This window comes from Diabrotica undecimpunctata, chromosome 8 (genome assembly GCF_040954645.1).
Source record: "Diabrotica undecimpunctata isolate CICGRU chromosome 8, icDiaUnde3, whole genome shotgun sequence".
Lineage (NCBI taxonomy): Eukaryota > Metazoa > Arthropoda > Insecta > Coleoptera > Chrysomelidae > Diabrotica > Diabrotica undecimpunctata.
In genome coordinates this window covers 25396343-25414229 of record NC_092810.1, presented here as the reverse complement: position 1 = coordinate 25414229, position 17887 = coordinate 25396343, and the positions used below count along the sequence as shown (strand labels likewise).

Genomic DNA, 17887 nt, shown 5'->3' with positions numbered 1-17887 from the left:
AACCGCTAAGCTGACAACAATTCTCAGAAACATGCATTAGTTTGTATTTGTGTTATTATTATTTACGATAAAGCTCGTTAAAAATGAAATAACGGCGATTTTCAAGGTGACCCGGATTTTATGATCCCGAGTGTATTAAAAATGATCCTGGAATGACTATTTTCTTAATATTGAATGTTTGAGTTTGAATGAATAGTTTTTAACAGGTTGAGTGCCACCATATTGAAAAAATATAATTGCTTCATTGGCCAATCACTTTTTTTTAAAGTATTTCTATTACTTTCTTTAACTTTCAAATCAAAACGTTGGAGTTTCGCTGCCACCAGCAAGATTTTTATCACAAAATGCCTCTGAGAGTCCAACATGGCATGCTGCCTTGACTATTTCTGCTGATAACGTGTCGGCAAATCTAACAAGGGAAGGCGCCGTCGTCGTGACTTGCGTTTTCTTGTCACATTCTTGTCAGTACTTAGATTAGAGCGGTAAAACTTGCAAAATATTGGCCAGAAATTCTGTTTGATAAAGAATCGGATGAGTTTGTCGACACGTATCTTTCGGACGAGTACCAACGAGTGATTCTAGTAACAGTGAAAATAAATCGAGTACTCCGAAACTGAATAAAAAAAGAAAACGTGTGGCCGGAAATACCAAACCGTTGAGACAAGACGAATCGGCGGTCAGTAAAGAAAAAGATTATACGAATTTCGAAGAAGATGTTGATCCTGCTATAGAATCTGTCATTGCCCAACATTCTGAAGTCTACGAACAGGAAAATAACCAATAGTACCCAATGCAATGAATGATGCTATTGTCTGTGGGCCGGTCAACAGCGAAAATTTACAGAAATTCACATTTCACGGTCGCATCTAAGACCATAAATGGAGTAGGAGCATGCTTTGTGATATCTCACATTCCATCTATAAATTGTCTCCTGAGACAAGTATTTTTACAGCAGAACTATTTGCCATAATTAAGGCACTAACCTTTATTCTAGAAAAAAAATATCAACTCGGCGACGCAAAGAGGAATTGAAATTCTTTGGTGTTTTAATACGTACTAGGGGATTTCAATATATACCAAGGAATTTTAAAATGCTACTATATAAAGTTAAACAATGTAACTCAATGTAGCCCGATAGGGTTTTTAATATATGCCTTTTATAAAGGAATTTTTAAATAAATTTTTTTTTAATAAAAAATGTTGATTTTATTAATCTCATTCTAAATTTTCAGTATATTCTTAGTATTGCACCTCAAAATTTACTGACCCCAAGTCACGTCTCTGGAAAATCTAAATTGAAACGGCCTATCTCCAAGAGTAAACAGGAATATGAAATAAAAGAAAACATGTATCCTATTTCTTATCCAGTTACAAAAAAAGAAGCGATGCTGCAAGCTACAGGTACCATAACTATATTTTTTTCTTTTCCTCTATGTACTTGTAATCACACCTCTACGTAATATTTCTATATATTCTAGTTTATAAGAACCATATCGCCTTTTTGAAATTAGACTGAACGACCAACAACTCAGTGTCGCTTTGACTTGCAGTCTTTCAGACTTTGTACTTATGCGATCTTCTTGGCCTCATTATGTTATATGCTTTAATTTTCTTGCAAATATATTTATATATACATACATAAAACATACATGCATATACCAGGTGGTGAATGGTTAAACAAGACAAAAGAAGCCAGTTGATCACTTCTGTGCTTATGAGTAAGAGGTAAGGCAGACTGAAGACGATATAAAGTAGGTTCAAAACGTCTGTTTTGGTAATTAACAGTTCGCATTTTTATATTCGTTCCAGTAGTTTAGAATTGACCTTGTGCAGACCGCGTACAGAAAAAAGCGTCTAAGGTGCGATTTTGGTGTCTGACCGTTCTTCTGATATGCCCTGTACTTCTAGCTCTTTGGGTACGGCCTTCTTGATGCCATGGCCTCACATAAGCCCATTATTCGCTCCCTACAAACGTAAAAACTCGCTAAGTTATTGAAAATTTGCTCGTCTTCTCGCACAGAATGCTGGGCATAATCAACAGATTAAAGTACTCTATCACAACGTATTGTACGATGATCAAATGCCAATTCTAGCTACAAAATACAACCATCACTTACTGTTTTTGTAAGAACAGATATCACAAAAACCAGTTTATCGATATAATTGCAAAACTGATCGTTGTTTGTCCTAATTTAAACAAAAAGTATTGCTGGAAACTAGTTATAATATATTCAGTATTCCTCAGTGTTCTTTTTTATATGTCATTTAGTATGTTTTACCATTATGTTTTAGGTGAAGCAGAATATATCTCAGATATGCCAGACTTGGTAGGTCAACTACACGCTGCTTTCGTACTAGCCAAAGCTAAGCCATTGTCAAGAATTATAAAAGTAGATACCGAAAAGGCTATGGTTAGTATTTAAATCAATTTAACTATACTATTATAAAAATTAAATTTCACACAAAAAGTTTACAGGACTAATTGGTTTACGTTATTTGTCTTATTCTTAATATGACTATACTCCATTCGGAAATGTATGTTAGTAAACAACAATTTCGAATTTTACATGTGAATTGTTCTTTAGTCAATCCAACATTTTGCAAATATTAGATTAATTTCTCATCGTTTGTGTAATATTTGTGTCCTTTAAAATGTTTGAAACTAACGACAAAAATTGGCAACCTCGCACAAATGTTGTGATAATTCAATGCAAATGTTATAATAAAGACAGCAAAATATTAATTAAAAAATTGATTATTTTCGTGAATATCAACCAATATTTCATTATAATCCGGTATTCTAATAAAAATTATGATATATTCTGCGCTAATATGATATAAATAAAAAGTTAGTAGAAATATATAGTTGTGTTTTATAATTAAATGAAATGTTTACATGTTTTATAACAGATTCCCCTTGTCGAATAAATTGACTCTTCCAATTACTTCGTGTTGTGACGATCTGCTTTGCATTTTACTACAGAAAAAATTATGGCTATACTATAATACCTAAATGTATAACTACAAAGTATAAAAGCTTCGCTTCACAAATCTATCAAGGTTTTACTATCGTCACGATTAGATGCTTGTCTTGTTAAAAATGAATTAGGTACTATAAACTCAAAATTGAAGAGCTTCTTTCGATAACGTTTTGAACTCCTGATCTTTGCCTGATTTATTTGTTATGTGGTCTTGAATGCTCACGTTCAGCATTGCAAGTTCTATGGCTCGTTGTGTAACTCTTAGTTTATTCGCAGATTTTTGCGTGGGTGTTAAAGTCTCTGCTCTATAAGTTTGTACAGGCAAAACACATTGGTTATAAGCCTTTCGCTTGAGATACATGGGAATTTAACTTTTTAGAATATGGCTTAATTTGCCAAATGCTGCCCATCTCAGACCTATTCGCCTCTGTATTTCATGTGTTTGATTGTCTCTGCTTATTTTGATCTCGTGTCCCAGATATTTGTAAGTGTCTGTTTGTTGTATGGTATTATTGTCTATAGTAAGTAAGTAAGTACTTGTATTTAAATAAATAATAAATAATTAAAATATTATTTTGATACAACTCTGCAAAGTTGATAAGGGGAATATCGCGTCTGTTGACAAGAAAAAGTCACTAAGTGCTGCCACAAACTATTTGAGAAAATTGGACCTTTTTATTTGACTAAAATTTCATTTTTGTTTTGATTGTTATGAAACTTGAAAGTTTTGACGTAAATATGCCTAATTATAATACCAAGGTAATAATTTACCTCTGTTGTTGATATTTATGAAGTTTTTGGAGTTTTAGTACTTAATGATTTTTTTCTGCAAGTAAATTGGCTAAAACCTTAAATAAAACAATTAATGAACTGGATTGCGATTTTATTATAGTGAAATTTTATAACAAAAATTGAATAAAAAACTGAATAAATAAATAAATTCTTCTTTTGTAATAAAAAATGAATAAAAAATTGAATAAATGAAGTCATTCGTCTTCAGAGTCACTATGATTAGGTTCCGGTAAACGATCTGAGCCTGTTGTTTCAACTGAAGGTAAGTTTGTATACCAGGCAGCTACTTCTTCTGGTATGTGTCCTGATGTGACCAATTTTAAAAGATCAGATTTTTTTTACTTGAAATCGGTAAAAGTTGCTGATATGCAGATTTCAGTTTAACTGGTAACTGTTTAGGTCGACCTCGTCCAGAGATATTTACTTTTTTATAGTCACTTGAATGGTCATATCTGTAAAAGAATGCTTCGGGATTTTCCTTCTCAAACTTCAAGCATTTGATGTTCAACCATAAAACTGTTTCCCCATTCTCATCTTTATTTCTGTTTTTAATATGTTTTGAGGATAACTCTTGCAGGTTGAAAAAGTCTGTATATTTAAGGATATGCACCTCTTATTTACCTTTCTTTTTATTTTTTGGGTTGAAGGAACGAGCAGATTTAAATATTCTCGCCCAATCGGTCATAGTAAAGGCATTCTCATATTTGAACTTTGATCAGATAAAAGGCATATATCGAGCACAGTTTAATTAAATCTTGCCCAAGTACTTTCGATCCATAGATCATCTTCAGGGGCATCTGAAATAAGCCAAGAAACGTTTTTTAAAACCAAAGAAATTGATTAACTTCGATAAAAACTCGAAGTTTATGGTTGAAAAAAGGTTTTTATGTGATTAATGTTATTAGACTTACTTCGTCAATTGTGGCCTATCCGGCAAGAACAAGATGTCATAAACACATTGCCGGATAGGCCACAATTGACGAAGTAAGTCTAATAACATTAATCACATAAAAACCTTTTTTCAACCATAAACTTCGAGTTTTTATCGAAGTTAATCAATTTCTTTGGTTTTAAAAAACGTTTCTTGGCTTATTTCAGATGCCCCTGAAGATGATCTAGGGATCGAAAGTACTTGGGCAAGATTTAATTAAACTGTGCTCGATATATGCCTTTTATCTGATCAAAGTTCATTTATTCGAGCATTCAACCTTATATTTATTCTCATATTTTTTTGCAGACTCTATTGCTGAATGCATTGAGTCGCATTCCATATGAGAATGCCCTGACTCCAAAAATTTGATTTCAATTATCTTTAGGTTTGGAATAATTTGTACAGCATACAACATCATCGCAGCAACATTTTGGTTTCTATTTTGCCCTCCGCATGTATCACAAAAGAGAGAAACATGATTAACTACGGAAGGGAGTGATTGTAAAAACTTGAACAAAATTGACCCTATTTCATTACTCCCCCGTTTCCCATTCAGCTCATTCCAAGTGAAGCAATGTGCTTTCTCCCCATAACCAACATAAATAGTGAGGTTGTATACACAAATTTTTCTGGAATAATAAAACACAGAAACACCAGAGGAAGGTAATTGCAGGACACTTTGCAGGTCAAAGGAACACATAGTAAAGGTAGGGTCGTTTTTACAGCGTATCTTATCGTTGTCTTTTGCTTCGTTACACTGATTCTTTCTCATTAAATGAAAAGTATATTGAGCTTCCAGTTCACGTTTTTCAGTAGGCGAAGCTTGTTTATATTTGGAGCATGTTGAACAAAGATCCTTTTTTGGTTTGAAGAAAGAGTAATTATATCTGTTGCAAAATATTCTACGATAAGTTTTTTCACTGACTGGATTATCCAAGTTATTTTTTTTACAAAAATCATTCTTGTATAGGTTATACATCTTATAGATTGACAACCTGCTATCTAAGTAGAGTTTTTTGGTTAATTTACGGACATAGTGTGACTCCATTGCTGGAAATTGTTCAATGTGTTTTTTTTACCATAGCAATTTGATTCTCGGTATTTTTGTTTGCAGGAGCTTTTTTGCCTCTTTTGTCTATTCCCACAAAACATCTAACAGCACTTTGATTTGTAATAGCGATGTTAACAGGGCCATTTGAAATACAAAGTGTTTTCTCAAAAAATTTTGCACACACCCTGTATCTACCTCGATCATTTTCCAAAAAGTAAAATTTTGAGATACTTCGAGCGTTGCTGTTTTCTGCTACTTTTCTGCGTTTAGGTTCCAGTCGTGTTACGTATTTTAAAATAAAGTCTTTTTGCCTAAGAAAATTACCCAGTCCCTAATAAGTTTTACAAATAGTTTCTCTCTCTTGTTGCGTAAAATTGGAAGTGCATTTAAACCTACAAGTACTGCAATCAACTTGCTTAGGAAACTTTGCAGGGCATTCTTTTTTTTGGTTTTTATACGGGAGACACTTAGCTCGCTTTTCTTTCGTAATTTTAACTTTCCAGTTTTTTGGTTCGTTGGTTCTATACCTTGTCAACTTTTTGCCTTTCGTTTCTGGGATTTCATAATCTGAGAAATCAGTAATATTAGACCAGTTATCCTCTTGAAATATTGGATCTTTATCAGAATCTCCAGAAGAGTCAGCTTCACTATCTGTTTCACAATCATAGTCCACAAGGCGGTTGCGTTTCACCTGAAACGAATTAAACATGAGATGGTTTCTCCATTAGTTTAAGCAAATATTTTACTGAACTAAAGCAAAAAAAATATTTTACTGAACTTCGTTATTTTTTTATCTTAACGATTTTTATATAACATACATAAATAAATAAAGCGTAAGTACTTTTCGTAGTCACAACTAAATTAAATGATCAACATTCAAATATGCCTTCAGAAAAATATTTTGTTACAAAGACATACATATTGCGTGGCATAAACCTATAAAAGAAGAAAGAAAACACAGATTCTACTATTTTAGCAACCTTTCCGAGCATACGCACAACAGTTATATTGCATCAATATACACTCGCGATCATAAAATCCGGGTCACCTTGGAAAATCACCGATATTTCATTTTTAACGAGCTTTATCGTAAATAATAATAACACAAATACAAATTAATGCATGTTTCTGAGAATTGTTGTGGTCTTAGCGGTTTCCTTTGCAACAAAGAATTTCAATAGTGTCGATTTCGCGGGAAAGCGCACAATTCCCAAAACGAACGGTACCTCTAACTGTCGCTTGTTTTAAATGTCTCATTTGTGCTTCGACTTTCTGTTCAAATGCAACAAACAAACGTTTATTATTGCCACCATTAGTGTTTATTAGTGCCATTATTAGTGTTTATTATTGTTTATTTTTTGCCAAAAATACCCTTGACTTTTGTTGAAACGGCACAAATTGTTGCTCTTGTGAAAGACGGTCACACCCAACGGCAAGTCGCAAGAACTGTTGGCGTAAGCCTTTCTACGGTTCAATGAGTGCTTCAACGCTTTCAGTAGAAGGGTTTGCTATCCAGACGACCTGGCTCTGGACGAAGAAGAATGACCACGGTACGACATGACCGTTTTCATGTGTTTCAGGCTTTACGAAACCGGACCTCAACTGCGATTATGCATCGAAATCGTCTACAAGAAGTACGAAATGGCAATGTTAGCGTTGCAACAGTCAGGAGAAGACCTCGTTCTTTTGGACTATCTTCTTGGGTAATGGCTACAGAACCGCCACTTCGCCTGGCGCATCGAGTTGCACGACTACCTTTTGCTCGACAATACGCGCATTGGGGAATTAACGATTGGAGCAAAGAGTTATTCTCAGATGAATTCCGTTTCTACCTAACTGGATCCGATGGACGTGTAAGAGTTTGGAGGAGAACCGGTGAATGATTTTCACAAGCTTGCATTGCTCCAAGAATGCCATTTGGTGGAGGCTCGATCATGGCTTGGGGAGGTGTATCTTCCGACTTCCGCACAGAATTACCCTTCATCGAAAATGGGTCCTTAACTGCACGAAGGGACATTACGGAGATTCTGGAAGAACATGTCATGCATACCATGGCAAGGCTTGGAGAAAACGTCGTTTTTATGCAGAATAACGCGCGAAAGCACGTTGCCACGATCAGTATGCAATACTTGGACGAGGTTGGAATTACGAGGTTACCCTATCCAGCTAAGTCTCCGGACCTGAATCCCATCGAACATATCTGGGACGATTTGAAAAAACGTATTCAACCCCTAACATCTCCTCCTAACAACGGACAGGAGCTTAAGGATCTGTTAGTGAGAGAGTGGAATAACATACCACAACATGTAATCCGGAGAAAAATTGAGAGTATGCCCCGTCGTCTGCAAGAGGTCATTAGAGCAAGTGAAGGCAATACACGATATTAGTCATTAAAATTTCACTGACATTTTACCACGTTCTGTATTTTCCATTTTTTTTCGTATGCCTGGTTTATCAATAATTTGGTTTGTTTTCAGCTTTTTCAATAAAAACAATAAAAACCGTTTTTTTTAAACAAACATTGATGACAAATAAAAAATACGTTAACCTAAAAAAAGGTTATTATTCCACCAGAGGCAAAAATATTCCAGAAACTTGAAATTTTCCAGGTGACCCGGATTTTATGATCGCGAGTGTATTTATTTAAGCCGGTTCTGGACTTGAATCAAAAGGAAAACAATAATTATTATTATATCACTCACCTTATGTGGCTGTTTTGTTTCAAGAAAATCACCTGTTGCATTCAGTACTGGCCGATCAACGGACTGTTGTACACTTTCGTTATTCTGGAAATAATATTATTTAAAATACAATAATTCATCAGTCAACATAACCTCAAAAACTTACTACGATTTGCATGTTTTCTTCAGATTCTTTTCTACGGTAAACTATTTCTAACATTCTCCGGCTCCTTGACGACATTTTAAATATTACTTCTAGTAATATTTCAGAAACAATAACAACAAAAATCCCTAAAAAACTGTGTTTCTATCTTGCAATCGATTTTATGTTAACTCATTAACTGTCATGCGATGCCGCAAATGACTTTACTAAAATGCTGTCAGCTTAACCTCACTAAGTGTTCAACTGACTTTTGCCTGCCGTAAATAGAAAAGAAAAAATCACTTAATGAATTTTAGATGTATATAACTCTGTTATTGGTAGATTATTGTAGTTAGTGAGCTTTTCCAGCAAAACATACAAGAAAATAAAAGTAGTTAGTGAGAAAAGCTGTGTTTAGCTAATTTGTGTACTTAATGACTTTTTCTTGTCAACAGACGATCGGTTGAGAGTAATATTCTCTTAACTTTATACTTAGCTTTTAATAGAGTTTATTTTTCTGCCGAACAATATTTTGGTAGGGTTGTTCACTGCTAAGAATGTTCTATGACCGCGTCCGATCTCTCCCGATGTCAGTGAATCAACATAGACAGGAAGCGATCACACTGAAGTAGAGAAATTCTTTTACTTTAATGCTTCTTTATATTATAGTATAAATATCATTTTTAAATACCATTTTTACCAGCATATTTGCGTATTGTAATATTAATAAAATAAAAATTTCTAGAAATCGGACGGAGTAGTGGCATTTTTTGACAAGAATGACATCCCCGGTCGGAATACTTTCACCCCCATAGAGGCAGAATTTTTAACATTCTATCACGTAGAAGAAGAGCTCTTTTGTAGCGGAGTTGTGCAGTATGACTGCCAACCAATAGGAGTGATAGTAGCCAAATCGCAGGACCTAGCCGAAAAGGCGGCAGAATTGGTAGAAGTAGTTTACGAAACAACGAATGAGAAGAATCTGCATAGTATTAAAGATGTGTTGAAAAACAACGCGATGGAAAGAATAAGAGAAGATACAAAGGAGGAGCCGATACAAAAAGGTAGGTATATAAAAAGATATAATCGAACTCTAAATATTTGATATAAAATATGAAGTATTGATATTTAGGAAAATTAGGTCACTTATTTTTGTTATTGCGCCGTCGCCTTTTGAAGGTTTGCGATCCAAATGGCAATTGTATCTTTGGAAACTGCTGCACGAAAAACTTCTTCGGATGAGCGGTCAAATCATCTTCTCAGGTCCTCCAGCCATGAGTTCTGGCGTCTTTCTACTGTTTTTTGTCCTTTACCTTCTAATATGATTTGGAGTAATTCATATCTTTCATCTCTCAATACATGATACAAGTACCTATTATATTTTCTTCTATATATATATTTCAAAAGTATTCAACTAATAAGTGCAGAGGTTTAATCGGTCATTCGGTCATTGAGGTTGGCAAATAAAAAAAAATGTCGGCTACTTCATTGGTTTAATAGAAGACGTTTCGCTTTATATTTCTAAAGCTTCATCAGTTCTCTAAAATACAAAAGATGACAAAGAGTTTATAAGAAAGTCTATACAGATATGTTTATAATTCATAACTTACAACTCAATATGTAGTCTATTATAGATGTATGTACTGTAAAATTTATTCAACATTTGGAACTGACTTAAAAAACAAAAAACACTAACTGTGCAATTATTAATGTTAATATTCGAAGATACGATGATTTAAATCGGACATCTGGCTTCATTTAGAGATGTTTCTCCAATGAAGACAGACAAAGCACTGATTTATTGCAAAATTTCAAGGGCCATATGTCAACCGAATTCCAATCACTGAGAAGGTTGCTTAATTCCATGGGTCGACCATATTACAAATTAAGAGGTCTTAAGAACTAATAGCCAAAGAGAACTTGCGGCAGAGAACTAAACCGCAAAGGGTCTCATATATCTAAGTACATTTTAAGAGGCGACAAATATAATCTTTTAAAAATTATTTTAATGGGCAAAATTGAAGGTCGGAGCGGACCAGGACACAAATCACACTCATGGTTTAGAGACATAAGAAACTGGTGCGACATACCTGATATCAATATAAAAATAAGAAGAGCAGAAGAAGGATCTTTACGCATAATCCAACCAACATAAACGCCTACAGGGGTCGTTAAATAATTAATTGGACGGGTGGATTTGTATGGCGGAAATATTTGATATTTATTTTAACTTGGAACTATGGGGTGATTGTGTTATTTTTTTAAATAAAAAATAAGCCAATATTTTAATTAAACAAATAAGTGGTATTATTTTTGTTATGTAAGATGAGAGAGTGGTAAACCTGGCTCAAATGATCGATGTCGGTTCTTTTGTTTAGTCCAGATGGGTTCTTGAGGATCTCACACATTTCCATGAAGGAGCGTTCCTGATAGCTACTTTGTTTTGTTTTGCCAGTATTTTGATATTTGTGATGTCAATGTGATATTTGATGGAAATGGCGTGTTGTGGGTTGGGTTTGGAAAGTCTAATGTTACTTTTATATACAGGGTGAGTCATGAGGAACTTTACATACTTCTACCATATGTAGACTCCCTCAGGGAGCATATCATGTGGCCACTAAAAAATGTCAACTCCTCTTCTTTATTAATTAACAGGGTGATTTGTGTAATTGACCATTTATTTCATTTTACTGTAGTGTTTATACGGCTCATTTGATTTTTTTAATTTTTGCATGATACAGTACACTACTATCAAGCATTCGACTGGTATTAGCTAAACTAAAAAATTCCAGGACTGGCTTTGGAAAAATTAATTTAGGAATTCGTATTAAATATTACACCCTGTATAATTTTTTTTTTAAATGCAATAAGTGATTTTCAAACTACATAAATAGCCAATGAAAACGACATATGCGACAATGTTGTCGCACTTTTATTAAATTTTTAGTGAACGATCAAATCTTACCAAAAATAGAACAACCATAATGAAGTATCAAATTATAAGGTAATTAATTTAAACAAATGTTATAAATTTCAAACATTTTAATTGAAATGATAAACTGAGTCACTGCACAACAAAAAACAGTAACTACTAACAATAACGAAAAACAATTTAAAAAAAAAACTAAAAATATGTACATAGTTATGATAAACCCATAAATTAGAACTGGAAAAGATACAATAATGGTAAGAAAATAAAAATAATTCAAAATAGATTTTCGAAATGGAACTCTGCAGCCTGTACACATTTTTGTTGCCGAATTGTTAATTGACGTATTGAATTACGGATACTCTGGGGATCGTTTCTAATAGTATTACAACAATGTATAATTCTATCAATTAATTGTTGTCGGTTATTAATATTCACTGCGTAAACTAGTTGCTTCAATCGTCCTCAAATATGGTAATCAACGGGATTGAAATCAGGGGATCTTGAAGGCCACGAAATAGGACCTGCACGTCCTATCCACCTGTTGCCATAAACATTATTGAGATGTTGTCTCACTGCTAGTAAAAAGTGTGGGGGTGCCCCATCATGCTGAAAATACATCCCTCGGATAGCAACGTTCGCTTTGGCAAGCAAATTCGGCAAAATATTTTGTAGAAAGTTCAAATAGACCTGCCCTGTTAAAGGACCATCAAAAAAATGAGGACCTACTAATTGGTTATTTATGACACCAATCCACACGTTAACCGAAAACCTTAACTAAGAACGACGTTCTCGAATAGCATGGGGATTTTCTTCTGCCCACACATGTGAATTTCGTGAATTATTTATCCCGTCTCTGGTAAATTGGGCTTCATCTGTAAATAGTGTCCTGTATAGCGTTGGTCGATTATTGTTAATCCATCTACAAAATTCCAACCTATCGATCTCATCTCCAGCATGTAGTCGCTGAACCATTTGAATGTGATATGGGTATAGATTATTTTTTTGTAAGACTCTACTTACTTTTGATTGAGTAACATTGAGTTCTCGACTTACTTGTCTAGTGCTTATTGTAGGGTTCATAGTAACGGCGTCCATAATGTCATCTTCCTGCGCTTCATCTACATGTCGCTCTGTTGTTCCACTAGGAAAAGTGCCATTTTCTCGCAAATAATTAAAAACTGACCCAAATTTTGGATGACTGGGAGTTCGACGATTAGGAAATCTCCTGCGATATTCTCTACTACCATTCCCATTACAGAATCCATAAACAAATATTATGTCTGCATATTCTGTGGTCGAAAACTGATGTGGCATTTTGAACGAAAGTAACAAAAGCTCTACCAAAACTAACACAATCTACTTAACGTAGATATGACAGAAGACATATGTATTCTTGTATACATAAATAACAATTGATAATGACAATGGGTATAAAATATCAAGAAACGTCAAACGGTCAACGCCAACCTTCATTTTAAACTTTTTTAGTACAGTTGATGCAATGTATTATTATTTGACATAAAATTTTAATCATTTACAATCAACAAAAACTAACACATACAAGAGGTTTGACTTTTTAATCAATTTAATTTATTATTTATCGAAAATAATGCCCCAATACGATCTATGAGTAAAAATTTAAAATTGAAAAACAATTGATTCTATCGTAGAGATAATACAAAGTGACACTCAAGATGTTAATTTTTTACGTATTAGATTATGTTGTAGGAACTCATTTTAATTAAAATGTTTGAAATTTATAACATTTGTTTAAATTAATACCTTATAATTTGATACTTCATTATGGTTGTAGGTACTATTTTTGGTAAGATTTGATCGTTCACTAAAAATTTAATAAAAGTGCGACAACATTGTCGCATATGTCGTTTTCATTGGCTATTTATGTAGTTTGAAAATCACTTATTGCATTTAAAAAAAAATTTATACAGGGTGTAATATTTAATACGAATCCCTAAATTAATTTTTCCAAAGCCAGTCCTGGAATTTTTTAGTTTAGCTAATACCAGTCGAATGCTTGATAGTAGTGTACTGTATCATGCAAAAATTAAAAAAATCAAATGAGCCGTATAAACACTACAGTAAAATAAAATAAATGGTCAATTACACAAATCACCCTGTTAATTAATAAAGAAGAGGAGTTGACATTTTTTAGTGGCCACATGATATGCTTCCTGAGGGACTCTACATATGGTAGAAGTATGTAAAGTTCCTCATGACTCACCCTGTATTTTCTTATCTCAGTGTTCTTATTTGAGTTCAGAAATAATAATAAAAAGAAATACCTTTAAACATTGTCATACAAATAAACAAATCGCTCAGAAATATATTTCCTAAATTATTATAGCTTTTACAAATAAAATTAACGCAAGAAAACCATACAAGTTTAGTTCAATTAATTATCTCGTCTCAACAATTTGAAAAAAAAGGTGAACAACTGAATTAATTTAATAAGTATATTAATAATAAGTAGGGTAAAGCGACACTAGAAATAATGTCGGTTAAATTAGTGATCAAGTTGTTTGTATTTTTAATGTAAAAAACAAAAAAAAAAACATGGTTGATCAATTTATTTTACAGCTGATTTAACGCAAATTTAAACACATTGTTCATATTACGTATTCGTGACATAAAAACCAAACGCACTGATTTCACTCCCATTCAATCATCTTTAATATTTAATAGATGATATCCCTTAGGTTTTATGATATCCCTTAGATATACATAAACAAGTTATTTGACAGGTTTGTTTGATATAATTATGAAAGTAAGACAAATATTACATTGAATAGTCAGTATTTTATTACTTGTGTAAAAAACACAAAAAAAAGAGTTTTCTTAATTTTTAGGCGCAAATACAGAACATATCGTTAATGGAAAGGTAGAGCTAGGCTGGCAGTCTCATTTTTACATGGAAACTCAATGTTGTAATGTAGTTTATAAAGATGATGGCTTAGACATGTATGCTAGTACTCAGTGGATGGATTCTGTACAAACAGCAGCTTCTGTAGTGCTAAAAATTCCTGCTAATAAGTAAGTATACAGGGTGGTGAATCTTCAAACGGGCCATAGGAAACCCAGTGGAAAATTCTAAATTGTTGAATTCCTGCTTCCCTAATTATTTTACGCCAAAAATCAAGAAAGACTATTTGTAGAGGACTGAAATATGTATCGAAAACAAATGTTAAAATTGTTTTACGAATTAAACGTATTCCAAAATGTTGCAAGAATGTAATATATTTTTCAGACCACCCCTTAAAGTCAGGCCACACGCTGTGCAAGAATGTGTATGATATGTAGCGTTTGGTCATATTGATGTTTCTGATATTTGACAATATTTGAATTGCCAAAATTTTTATTTTGTGATTTATTGTTTAAAAAACAATAAAGATGATTAAAAATGTATTCAGTTGAGGAGAAAGTAGCAATAATAAAAATGTTTTATTCAGGCAATAGTGCGTGAATTGTCAGTTCTTTATTTAGCGTAAGATATCGCAATAAACCAATTCCAAGTCATTCAACAATTCAAAGGATTTTACAAAATTGTGAAAATAATGGGACCGTGATTTCTAATTGTACCTGTATAAACAATATTGCTGAGGTACCAAGAAATTTAGAAAATCAAAATTAAATAAATGTATTAACAGCAGTTGTAGAAAATCCTAAAATAAGTTCTCGGACCATTGCAGACTAGTTTAATATTCATAATTCCACGGTCTTAAAAATTTTGAAAATGAATAATTTCCGTTCATATAAATTTCATTGTCATCAAGAACTAAGAGAAGTAGATGTTGAGTGACGAGCGGAATTTTTGTTATAACATTTTAGAGAGGGCTAATGCAGACAGACAATTTAAAAAAAAAACATTTTATTTAGTGATGAATGTACATTTACATTCAATAATAAACCAAATGTTCAAAATTAAAGGATTTGGTCGACAGGAAAGCCTGAGGATATTATTGAAAGCCATACCCAATATCGTCGAAAAATAAATGTCTGGTTAGGAATATTTAAACACAATATTATTGGACCATTTTTCTATGAGGAAAATTTAAATTCAAAAATGTTTTTAGACTTGCTACAAGAAGATATTTTACCCAGACTTGCAGAAATAGCTCCAAATGAAGAAGAAATTTGGTTTCAAATAGTTAATTAAAAATGTGATTTTCATCACAACACAACCAACAATTGTGGTTTAATTCCATAAAAACATAATATTTAGCTTAACCATGCTGTATGAAGGTACACTGAACGACAAAAAAAGTGGCCACCCTATAAATTGACAAAAATAAAAATTCGAGCAGTACACGCAGTAGTTCCATTTGGTTCATTTATTGAGACAATTTTGACTTTATGCATGATAATAACAAATATCAATTAAATGAATATGAAATAAAAATCGTAACACATTACTAAGGGCAAATAGGAATTAATACTCTAGAATGGCCAACCTGGAGCCTTATCTGAATATCATCAAACATCTTTGGGATAAACTTCATCGTAGGTGTAGAAGTCAAACAGGCCAGCCAGAAAGAAGAAGCTTCGTGAAAAAACATGTTTTTATTTAAAATTTGTTCCTTTTTCTCCTAAATCTTATGGTTATTGGTGTTTTAGGGCATAATACCCGATATAAGACAATGTTTTTCAAGTTCACCCTTAATTTTTGTTGTTTGTAATTCCTATTCATTGACTCGTGGTTCCTATTCATTGACTCGTGGAGGGCTTCATAACTATCATCGAATACCACCGTCTCATCCGCGTATCTGATGTTATTGATACATTCTCCGTTAATTCGAATTCCGGGTTCAACATCATTACCTTCATTCAACAGGCATACCATCATTAAAATTATATTTTCCTATTGCAGAATAAATGTAATTGTTAAACGTATAGGAGGTGCTTTTGGCGGAAAACTCGTAAGACATGGTATAGTTTCAACCGCTGCCGCAGTGGCGGCCTACAAGCTTAAAAAACCAGTTAAGCTCTGGCTTCCCATAGAAAAAAATTTCGCAATTATCGGTAAGAGAAATCCTGTACTAAGCAACTACGAAGTGGGTACGGATAGAGATGGAAATATTCAGTTCGTCAATAATACCTATTATATCGATCATGGAAAAGGAGGAAACGAGGATTTAATTCCCTATATAAATGCAGCTTTGACAACAACTTATTCTCCAAAACAGAGGTCTACGTCATCAAATACGGTGACAACAGATATGCACTCTAGTTGTTACATGAGAGCGCCAGGTAAGTCTTTTACTGTCATTCTACATAAAGTAAAATAAAAGATATATGCTGTTTTTAGGTCATACTGACATATTGACATATTAACTATAATCAGTCTCACCTTGACTTTACAGTACAGGCTGTTATGACCAATAACAGAAAATGGTGTATTTTTATTATAGTAAATATAGCTAATAATGAATAAATAGTTTTATGGAATTATATTATCTACATTTTGTCGCTGTCAGAGGTTGTAAAACACGTTCTTTTTGAAAAATAATTATGTATACGTTTATATAATAGGGGAAAGTCGGATAAAATGGTCCCCTTGGATAAAATGGCCCCCTAACATATTTCTCATAGTTTTCATAACAGCGCCGTTTATCTTTCTTTATTATATTCAGTGTTAGATTAGATTTAGAGAGGTTGCCTTTTGACCTATTCCACTGCGACTTTTTCAGATCTATTGAGGTCCTCTAGTCCTAGATAACATTCTCTAGCCTGACCCTTTTTATAAAGTCTAGTAGCTTCGAGACTGTACCTTCCATGTAGCTTTTTGCCGGTGGATTTTATTCCCCTAATGCAAAGAACCGCACATTTGCCAGATTGTCACACTGACATAAAATGTGCTCTGCTGTTTCTTCTTCGAGGTGACAGAATCTGCACAGGTCATCATCTGATAATCTTATCAGCTTCAAGTGCCTATTCAGCTTACAGTGCCCTGTTAGAAGACCTACTATGGCTTTGACTGTTTTCCTGTCTTTGCTTATTAGGTCTGCCGTAAATTTTGGCAAATGTTTTGTAATGAACTGTTTCGCCTGTCTTTGTCCTGGTGAATTCCTCCACCATTTCAGAGATTTGTGAGCTATCCACTTCCTTGTAGCCATTCTTGTTACTGACTTTGCAACGCCGCAGAAGGGTTCCGGTCCAATGAATGGCATTGATGAGCCTTGTTTGGCAATTTCATCTGCTTTTTAATTGCCCTTATGACCCTCGTGCTTCGGTACCCAGGCTACCGTAACCTTGCTACGGTCTCCTAGTTTGTTTAGGGCACACATGCAATCCCATACTAGCTTAGAATTGACCTCTACACAGTTGAGTGCCTTAATTGCTGCCTGACTATCTGTGAAGAT

General features: G+C 33.6%; 1 protein-coding gene across 2 annotated transcripts in view; it reads left to right on the top strand.

Annotated features, from left to right (window-relative positions):
* The window catches only part of LOC140447303 (uncharacterized), a 108406-nt gene that overhangs the window by 72474 nt on the left and 18045 nt on the right, over positions 1–17887 (top strand). For both annotated transcript variants that reach the window (XM_072539892.1, XM_072539894.1), the window contains 5 exons: positions 1233–1401; positions 2293–2411; positions 9324–9642; positions 14378–14561; positions 16396–16775. In XM_072539892.1, coding sequence (XP_072395993.1) covers positions 1233–1401; positions 2293–2411; positions 9324–9642; positions 14378–14561; positions 16396–16775 — 1171 coding nt within the window. The remainder of the gene's footprint in view (positions 1–1232; positions 1402–2292; positions 2412–9323; positions 9643–14377; positions 14562–16395; positions 16776–17887) is intronic.